Source organism: Nicrophorus vespilloides, unplaced genomic scaffold (assembly GCF_001412225.1).
Source record: "Nicrophorus vespilloides isolate i.1.1-1 unplaced genomic scaffold, Nicve_v1.0, whole genome shotgun sequence".
Lineage (NCBI taxonomy): Eukaryota > Metazoa > Arthropoda > Insecta > Coleoptera > Silphidae > Nicrophorus > Nicrophorus vespilloides.
Window position 1 is genome coordinate 14,812 of NW_017099507.1, and position 10,096 is coordinate 24,907.

A 10,096-nucleotide genomic window follows, 5' to 3' on the forward strand; every position below is an offset into this window, starting at 1 on the left:
AAAAAAAAAACTTAATGGTTTCATAACGATACGAAAAAGAAGGGTTTACAACAAAATTAAAGTAATTAAATTGAACAGGAATTTCAAAACGTATAATATGAATATGTATATAATTTTTTTTTTAAATAAAACAGAAAACATCTTGTGAACCTACCCAGACCTGAGACTATTTATAATTGCTAATCAAAGAAGAAGATAAATAAAACAAACAAAAAAAAAACAATACATCTTAGGAAAAAAAAATATAAACAAGGTATCCTTCTTTCTTATTTTGAAAAATATCACAAAGTTATATATTATTATTATTATTTTGTTTCAAATTTTTATATTTCGGCACATTTTGGTTTTGCGGGCGCCCGAGGGGAAAGAGTGGGATTGGTGTGATGTCGAAGAAAACACTAGGATTCCTTCTCTTCGGGCGTTTCCAGCGAGTCCAACGTGTCGTTGGAGCTGGAATGCGTGAGGTCGGTGAGCTCCTCCAGGTGCTTCTGTCGCTTCCTCACGTTCCAATGCAGGCATTCAGCCAAGGAGTCGAACCAGTCGGTGATCTGGTCCTGCGCGCAAATACTGGGCACGGGGTAAATGGAGGTGGTCACCCTCAAGCTGAAAATGCAAAACTGATTATTACAAAATATGTTCAGAATTGACGTGTTTTATTCTAGAGATCATTGCGTTATCATCGACCACAGCCACCAAACCACCGATTCGCGAAAGCAACTTTGATTTTTATGTTTTACCTATCGCCCGGCTTTAATTCAAGCTGGTTTCTACCGTCGAAGCAAACGTAAGAGGAGGAACGCGCCGTCGGGCTTGGGGCTATCTGCAATATACAAGAAGATTGAAGCTTACTCGTGCGAACATGAAGTGTGTAACAACGGAATAATAAAACATATGCATGACGGTGGCGGTGGCGGAAAACGCAACGATTCCTATTGAAGTGCATTTTACCTGTCGCCGTGTAATAATTCCTGCCGGTTTCTACCGTCGAAAGACACCCATGAGGTGTTCCTACTATCCGGCGATACTGAAATCTTCAAAAGAAAAAAAAAACATGGGGATTTCTTAATCTGAAGGATTCGATTCAAATGAAAGGAGGATTCAAGACGATTTGTTTTGATCGAATTACCTTGAGTTCGACGCCGGCCGGAACGACGATGGGTCTAAAGCTAAGTGAATGAGGACAGATGGGTGTGACCATGATTGCAGGTACGCTGGGGTGGATCATGGAGGCGCCCGCCGCCACCGCGTACGCAGTGCTGCCGGTAGGAGTGCTCACGATCAATCCATCCCCTTGCACAGACGTGATGTGTTTGCCGTCGAGGAACAGATCGATGTTGGAGAGGTACGGGGATGGTCCCCTATCGACCACCACCTCGTTCAGCACCAGCAGATTCGTAGGGGCCTTCTTGTTGGCGCTGTTCTGCGTCTCCTTGTTCTTCATCACGATGCACCGAAGTCGGCTCCTCAGCGTGAGCGCCGCGTTACCCTCGAGCACGTTGTTCACCTGCTCCTGGAAATTGTTGAACTGAAAGGGCGTGAGGAAACCCAGTGAGCCAAGGTGGAACGCCATCACCGGCGGCACCGACTGCTGGAAGAGGTGGCTCGCGTACAGCAATGTGCCATCACCTCCCAAGCAGATGATGAAGTCTATCTTGTCAGTGAGATCATCTTTGCCGTCCCTGAACGTCATCAGCTTGTCCTTGATCGAAGAAAATTCAGGATACTGATCCAAATGCGTCTCTTCCATCACCGCCGCCTCCACGAACACAACCATTCGCTTTTCCTGAAACACACAAAAATTACCAATAATTAATTTAGTAAAAAAAAAACAAATACGTGACAATAACTATGCAACCAAATCTCCATTAACTGATAATGATAGTCTCATTTGTGAATGTTGTAAGTTGCCCGAGTTTTCGTAATCAAAAGTTTCTTCATCGTCAAAATTATAGCGTTTCTTTCAAAAGAAAAATAGTAATTAGTATAGTTAAGATAAATTACTTTAAAATCATATCCTTCTCAATAATGACACACTTACGGTATATTTGTATCATAACTTCACAATTCCCGCAACACGTTGATCTTGTATTAATTCAAATACTTGTACAAGTTGCCAAGTAACGCGAAATATGCACGTAATAATTGCCACCAACTGAATGTCAGATTAACAAACAATAACAAAATCTGTTGCTTAGGTAATACAAAAAAAAATGCGACAATTTCCCGACAAAAGCCAACGCGAGATTCCAATAATGATGCACGTTATTTGCAATCCGTTTCTCCGCAGTCTTTGCTATTACTATTATTATGATAATACTGGTAATGGTGCAGCAACAACAACTATTTTCTATTTGCTAGCGCAAAGTGTGCTTTCTTACGATGCCAAGGGCACCGGAGAAGAGAAGAAAAAGGATATAGCAAAAAAAACACCTTCTGCTTCGTTTACAACATTCTTTCTTTGCTTTTATTTTTTTCATTTATTTATTTTTCCATCCATCCATCCATCGGTTAATGGAGAGACCTCGCGTGTCGAAAACACCGTCATTTGGTCGTTTTTCCCATTAATTTTTCCTCCGACCACCGCACGAGGTCAAACCCGTCCACGATAATAATGGTGATAGTAGTAGTAATAATAATAAAACAATGGCGACTCGAGCGAGCGAAACAGTTGCTCGATGTGTGTATAATACACACTGCATTCATTTGGTCGGCAGGTCGGAGGGCACACGATTTTCCATGCGCATTTTCCATTTGCTTCATCGATATAGGTCATCTGCGACTGTTGACCGAATGATAAATTCATCTAGATGGTTTCGTAAGGAAAAACACCTTCATCGCTACTTATATTAGCATTAAATATGAATTATTATTATCTATACGCATATCAAAATAATTATTAAAACTGATTACCATTTCATTCGCTACTAATAATTTAGTAAAAAAAAAGTATTTTTCTAAAATCTTTTTTAAGAAAAACAATGAAATGGTCAATTAATTAACTATTACTGTTACCGCTAACAGTAAACGTGAATTAAACTTACTTGCATCAACCATTTGACGAGCTGGACGAAGGGCGAGAGCACGGAAGCATCTCTGACCTTCTTTATCACGAGAACGGTCAGGGGAGGTTTGTACCATGTTAGGCGTTGACTAGCTGGATCCTGGATGGTCCTGAAACGACGCAGAAGCAACCAAATTAAATTCCAAATTCCCACAAATATAAAAACAGCAACATTAAATTTCTGTCTATGTACGTACAAATAATACTTGTGTTTCGGCGACTCGTTTAGCAGTTTCACCTCGTTTTGGTTATGGTCGTAGCGACCTGCGTACAGAATGCTGTCCGGCCCAATCGACTCTCCGTTGGCAACCATATTCTTTAGTAATAATTTCAAGTTCGAAAAATCAAATCAAATCACTCACGAGAAAACAAAAATAAATCTATCCGAACGTAGGCAAACTGATAAAGCCTCACATTCTGATATTCCCAATGCAACGATGACCATCTGCAAATCTGCAAAGCGAAAACTTAATTGATCATTTTTTAATTCATATTTATCACACATATTTCCAGAACAATTCCAACAATTGATAATTGTTGTAGTTGCACGTGTATCCGATCCGAGTGGCAAAACTTTTAATTGAATAGTAACAATAAATAATCTATGCATTTATATACACGTGCGTATGTTATTTTTATCCTAACATTATTGGAAACAATTATTAATTCACATCGTGGAATATTTATTACCCATTGCTAATAGAATCTTTTTGAATACATTCAAACAACAACATAAAAATCGCTGAATCCAATTGACAACATGCATAAGTACTTGTGACACACTTCAAACAAAACATTAGATTAAAAAATAAGTTAATTTCATCATAATCACAAGAATTTGTCATGTATTAAACACCTACGCATTACATTGCAAGTAACTTGGGTATTGTTTCCGCGCCTGAAGTTGTAACAACAACAGAAATCGCTGAATCCAATTGACAACGTGCATAAGTACTTGTGACACAACTCAAACAAAACATGAGATTAAAAAATAAGTTAATTTCATCATAATCACAAGAATTTGTCAAGTATTAAACAGCTACGCATTACTTTGCAAGTAACTTGGGTATTGTTTCCGCGCCTGAAGCTGTAACAACAACATAAAAATCGCTGAATCCAATTGACAACGTGTATAAGTACTTGTGACACAACTCAAACAAAACATGAGATTAAAAAAATAAGTTAATTTTATCATAATCACAAGAATTTGTCATGTATTAAACAGCTACGCATTACTCTGCAAGTAACTTGGGTATTGTTTCCGCGCCTAAAGCTGCAACAATGAAATACGTTTTCCTCTCTTTTGCAACGCGATTCACCTTTCAAATAAAATTATTTAGTTAAGATACAACACTAATCGTAAAAGAGTACATATTTCTGAATATCCCCTAGAACACTGACGGATTTACGCCATAAAAAAGCACATAAACTATGATTAGAACAACAAACAAGTACGATCGAACAAACGCAAATTGCATGTAATTTACAAGGAGACAAAATAGAATGTTTCTCAAAATATAATTGGAAAAAATATCAAAACGGAAACCAATAATTATCGCCAGTCATTCGCAGGAAACGCAGCAACAAACAGTAGATATGGAATTAAATGTAAATTAATGTGTTTACATTTCGCATCAGAAAACTATCTAAGAATTATCATTGCAACAAAAAAAAATCACTTGTTTTGCATCTATTAACGATACGTTAAATATTAATACAATTTAACGTCGCAATTAAACGTCCGTTATGTAATCGTCGACGATTGTTGCGACACGTTCATATTCGGATTGGAAAAACAAGGTTAATAAACAAACGTTATTTTTAATTTAATTCTTATTTCTACATCCTTTTTGTCACGAGACAATTGTAATATGCTCAAAAACGCAAACTCAAATAGAACTATTTTCAAATTCCGCTCGTTTACAGATTCTCCAACAATAAACAAATAGTGTAATAATAGTATGATTTACATTCGCGCCAAGGGCGTTCTTTTTTTTTTGACATAAAATAAATATCCTTTTCATGTCGACGTTAGATAACTAACACTTAATGATGACAGATAATAGTTGTCAAATATGAAAGTAGCTAATTTAAGAAATGCATAAACTTGAATTGATTAATAAATAGATTAAATAATATAATAACAAATGTCAAATGTCAAATACAGAAACAACTTCCTCACAGATTACAGCCTAAACTGTCAAACACTGTCCGATTATAATTAACGACAGATAACAAATGTCAAATACAGAATCAATTGACTTACAGATTGCAGCATAATCTTCAGAAATGTCAAACACTGTCAGTCTATAATTAATGACAGATAACAAATGTCAAATACATAATCAACTGACTTACAGATTGCAGCATAAACTTCAGAAGTGTCAAACACTGTCCGATCATAATTAATGACAGATAACAAATGTCAAATATAGAATCAATTGATTTACAGATTACAGCCTAAACTGTCAAACACTGTCCGATTATAATTAATGACAGATAACAAATGTCAAATACAGAATCAATTGACTTACAGATTGCAGCATAAACTTCAGAAGTGTCAAACACTCTGTCTGATTAAAATGACAGTTTTCTTTGAGTTGATTGATTAGAAATAAATAGATTAAATAATATAATAACAAATGTCAAATGCAGAAACAACTGCTTTACAGATTACAGCATAACCTGTCAAACACTGTCATTATAATTAATGACAGATAACAAATGTCAAACACTCTGCCCGATTATAATGACAGATTTCTTTGAATTGATTAAAAATAAATAGGTTAAATAATATAATGACAGATAACAAATGTCAAATGCAGAATCTGTAAGTCGATTATATAAAAATCAGTTTAAAGCACGTATGATTCCTATTTTTAATACAATTCAATACAACAAAATTAATTCATCTGATTTTTTTTTAAGAAATGTTTAGTAAATTCTACGTGCATGAAAACTAAATGATCGTGGAAAGTTTTTTTTTTGTAAATTAATTAAAAACTGTCTGTAATCGGGAGGCATTGTATTGTAATTATTTGAGAAATAAAAGAGAGAGAAAAAATGTGTGCAAACAATGAAAATCCGTATTAAGAATTAACCAGCTTGATTATGGACACTCTTTTAAGTCTATGCTAATGTGACAATAGTCGTGCAAGTTGTGTGTTTTTTTTTTGTAAAAATGGGATATTTGATGATAGTTGTACAGAAAATATCACTGATATCACGTAAAACGTGATAAGATTTACGCGATGGCCGCAATTAAATCCCATTTCAACTAGTACAAACAGTTTTTTTTTCATCTCTCGCTACACATCCAACATTTGTAGAGATAAAACGTGTAGGTATGATGATTACCAGCAGATTTTTAGTCGGTAAAAAAAAACAACACTTTAACATTCACAATGATTGTTAACAATTTTGCTCATCTAATTGTTTTTTTATGAAAAACTTAAGTAAAGTATAATTAATTTTTACAAAAAAAAAAACATCAAAAGCAATCAACCTAATAATTGTTTTATTTTGAAATTTCAAATTAAAATATTTTTAGTAATAATTTATATAAACTTGGAAACGTAATGGAAAAACATATTTTTTTTTTAATTGATCAATTGAGAATTTAAAAAAAGTCACGTACTAATTAATTAATTAAATTGTATTTTCAGGAAATGTGAAAACCATTGTTTTTTTTATTAATCATCAAATGAAAAAATATTAAAAAAATCACGTACTATTTGCTAATTACGATCAACGCGTGATCAATTAAACAGAAAACAAATTATTTTTGAAAAATAAATCATTGCTTTTCATTCAATGAAAACGTGTTAAACGTCAAGAACAAATATTACTCTGCGATCAAAGATCGTTTAAAATACGTATATTTGCGTTTTCAATTCAATAATTCATCGATAAACGCACACAATTACGTCGATCGGAGCATCATTTAATTGTAATTAAACGAAAGCAAATTAACACTATTAATAAACCGAATTTAGATATTTGTATAAAAGTAAGGAAATAAAATTACGTGTATATAATTGAATCGATTTTTTTTTGCAACTAGGTTCAAAGAACTTTTATTATTGGATTGTCTTCGAGGGGGGTGGCGCGCGCTAAGGGAATGGACTATTTGAAAGAGTATCAATCAGTGGTAATTGAGTGTTTACATATTTGTTCGTTGCCTGCGTCGAATTCCTGCCCGATTGCTAATCGTATTTACTAAGCGAAGCCCGTGCAGACATTTCGCAGACTTCTCTAACTAAAATAATAAGTTTTGTTTACCAGAAACGTAAATGCGGATGAATTCTCTGTTTCACACAATTCAATTTATATATTTGCTTTTTTTTTCTCGAAAGAGAGAATTCTTCAAGTTGCACTTTGAAGATTCGACAAGAGGATATTGTTGTCGAGTACTTGTAAAGGAGTAACAACAAAATTTGAGTCAACCGTTCAAGGATTGACCGACAAAACTACTAACTGAACCCGCCGATGTCGTCTCTCTACCATTCCGACTCGTAATCCCCGCCGTATATACAGACCGCGCGCATCTGACCCCGCGACTCAACAGGCCATTAACGAATGTTCCAATTATTATAATTAAACACGCGAATAAACGACCAACAACAATAAAAATAAAACGCCTAAAAAGGCAATGATAAAAATGAGCAAAAAGTAAGTAATTCGCAAGTTATCAACTGAAACTTATAGATTTTCATAAATTAATGCTTCTTTCAATTAAGTCCTTATAAAAATTAACATGCATTACTTGTGTAAACGAAAAATTGGGTAAAAATTGACGAAAAATGACAAAACAAAATATGTAACATTTATATTTTTGTCCCAAGTTCAAAGTCCCAAAACACAACAAGAAACAATCAAGTGTTATAAAAGAAACGTTACCATTTCTATATCAATATGAAGTTAGTGTTTAAACAAATGACTTTTCTTAAAGAAATGTTTAATAATAATAAAGATGTAAAAGATGATTAATTAAAAAAAAAAACAATAAAAAGAACAAATCAACAATATTACAATTACCACAACAATTGTGATAGAACAAATTACTATTGCAATTATATAATTTTTCATTTCATTTATGGAAAATCCAATTTCATTATGGAAAATCCATTCCAATTAAACCATTTATAGTGGAAGCGGAAGGAAAATAAATGTAACAGAATTTTTTTTGCGGTTTGTGAAATAGCAAATTTTCTTTCTCCGCCGCACAAAGAAAACCAGTGAAATTACATAACTTATTTAGTGATTGTAATAGAAACTAATAACTTATTAATAATTACTTGTTTTCAATTTTCAGTTTATTTACTAAACTTTCAATATTATGCAATTATCAGTAAGAGCAGGAAATAATATTGTTTTTGTACATCTGCTTTCATATAATTTCGAAACGTTGTGAATGTATTTCGTTGCTTAAAAGTAACTCTTAAATGTATCGAAAACAAACAATGCTTACAAACTATTGCATAACGAAATTTAAATATATTGCTGTTTCCAGTGCGATATGCAGACATTTGATAAACAAAAACAAATCTTATTTGGTATAATTCCTTTGTAGGAAATTTCGCTATTATCATCATCATCGTCATTGTAGATTTTCAGAGATAAAACTTCATTGAGTCATTTCATGAGACGATCAAAACAATCAACAATATGTTCCCATCCTAACTGGATAAATAAGGAGCTATAAATTCATTTGTTCTCAGTAGCAAATTAAAAACAATACACTGCGAATACAGATTACGAAGATTAATCGCTTCACACACTTCAATTAATCCATTCTATACAAATTAAATACATTCTCTCACTATGATTTATCCAATTCTACAATTTTGTACAATTATACAATTTTTTCTCGTTCGTAAGTTTCTGGATTAGGAAACTTAGTTAAAAATAATCTTCAAAACTTCATGTTCAATCTACTTGCAAGTATTTGTGTTGCCGAAACGAGTCTACAGATCAACAATTATTTGCACTACATAAATATGTGTTACGTGTAATGTAAAAACTTAGGGTAGCTTAAAAATTAATTTTTCAATTAAATAATAATTAGCAAAATATTTAAACTAAAATCTAATTAATTAATGTGCTACCAAAAGTTTAGACTTTAGTTTAATAAACGTGGGAACAACTTACATAACCATAGCGGAATTCTTCATAATCCTGCCGCAGGGACCGAACTGCTGGAATGGCGAGGGTGCATTTAACGATCTTGTGCGTCTGAAAAGAAAATAAATATTAATATATTATCTAATATATAAACTAATAATAACAACCGCAATATCATTTACTTAAAAGTCATTGTGAATAATTTATAAGTCAGTTGGAAACGTTGCTAATGACATTGCAGTGTTTCTAACAATTCTAAATATGGTTGCTAGACAAGTTTAAGTTACCAAGGACACTAAATATAGATACAAAAGACAACAATAATCAAGCATAATAAAGTTGCTAAGGTAACAGATATTATAGATACGAAGTTGATACGGTTGCTAAGATCAATCTACCAATAATATACGCTTTAATATTGCCAAGAACATTATACAATTACTAAGTTGCTATAGACACGTGCATCATTGCCAAGTTCTACCTCAAAAATATACATAAATAAGGTTTAAAAATAAGCTGAAAATTCAATTGACTTTGTTGCGAATTAAACAGGTAATTCTAAAGAACAATAACATTGACGTCAAGCAAAGCAAAACGAAAATTCAAGATTGAATTACTTTGTAAAGCAAATCAACCTGTTTGAATCGATGTTTATACGGGAGGAAGCTCCTGCCATTCGCAGGAATCCGTCCAGATCATTCGCGAAATCGGGGGAAAACGGTGAATCATCTTCATTGCGAAACGCGTCGATGGATTCAGAGATTATTATTATTATTAGTAAGTACACTTTAATCAAGCTGTTTCTTGTTGTTGCTTCAGTTTTATAAAAAATTCCTGCTGTCGATATAATACAATGGCTGCACGTATTCATGAGGTGATAGATAACATTATCGCAATAAGGGGAGTCATCAA

The 10,096-nt window shown here is 33.4% G+C and overlaps 1 protein-coding gene across 8 annotated transcripts in view; it reads right to left on the reverse strand.

The window, feature by feature from the left end:
• Nucleotides 1-288: 288 nt before the first annotated feature.
• Nucleotides 289-10,096, reverse strand: part of LOC108564578 (NAD kinase-like) — a 16,825-nt gene continuing 7,017 nt past the window's right edge. For 5 of the 8 annotated variants that reach the window (XM_017923671.1, XM_017923670.1, XM_017923668.1 and 2 more), the window contains 5 exons: nt 9,212-9,295; nt 3,042-3,171; nt 1,127-1,783; nt 949-1,031; nt 293-603 (listed from right to left, as the gene is read on the reverse strand). In XM_017923671.1, the coding sequence (XP_017779160.1) occupies nt 399-603; nt 949-1,031; nt 1,127-1,783; nt 3,042-3,171; nt 9,212-9,295 (1,159 nt within the window). In that variant the 3' untranslated portion in view covers nt 293-398. The other 3 variants (XM_017923675.1, XM_017923669.1, XM_017923673.1) reach the window with 3 other exon arrangements.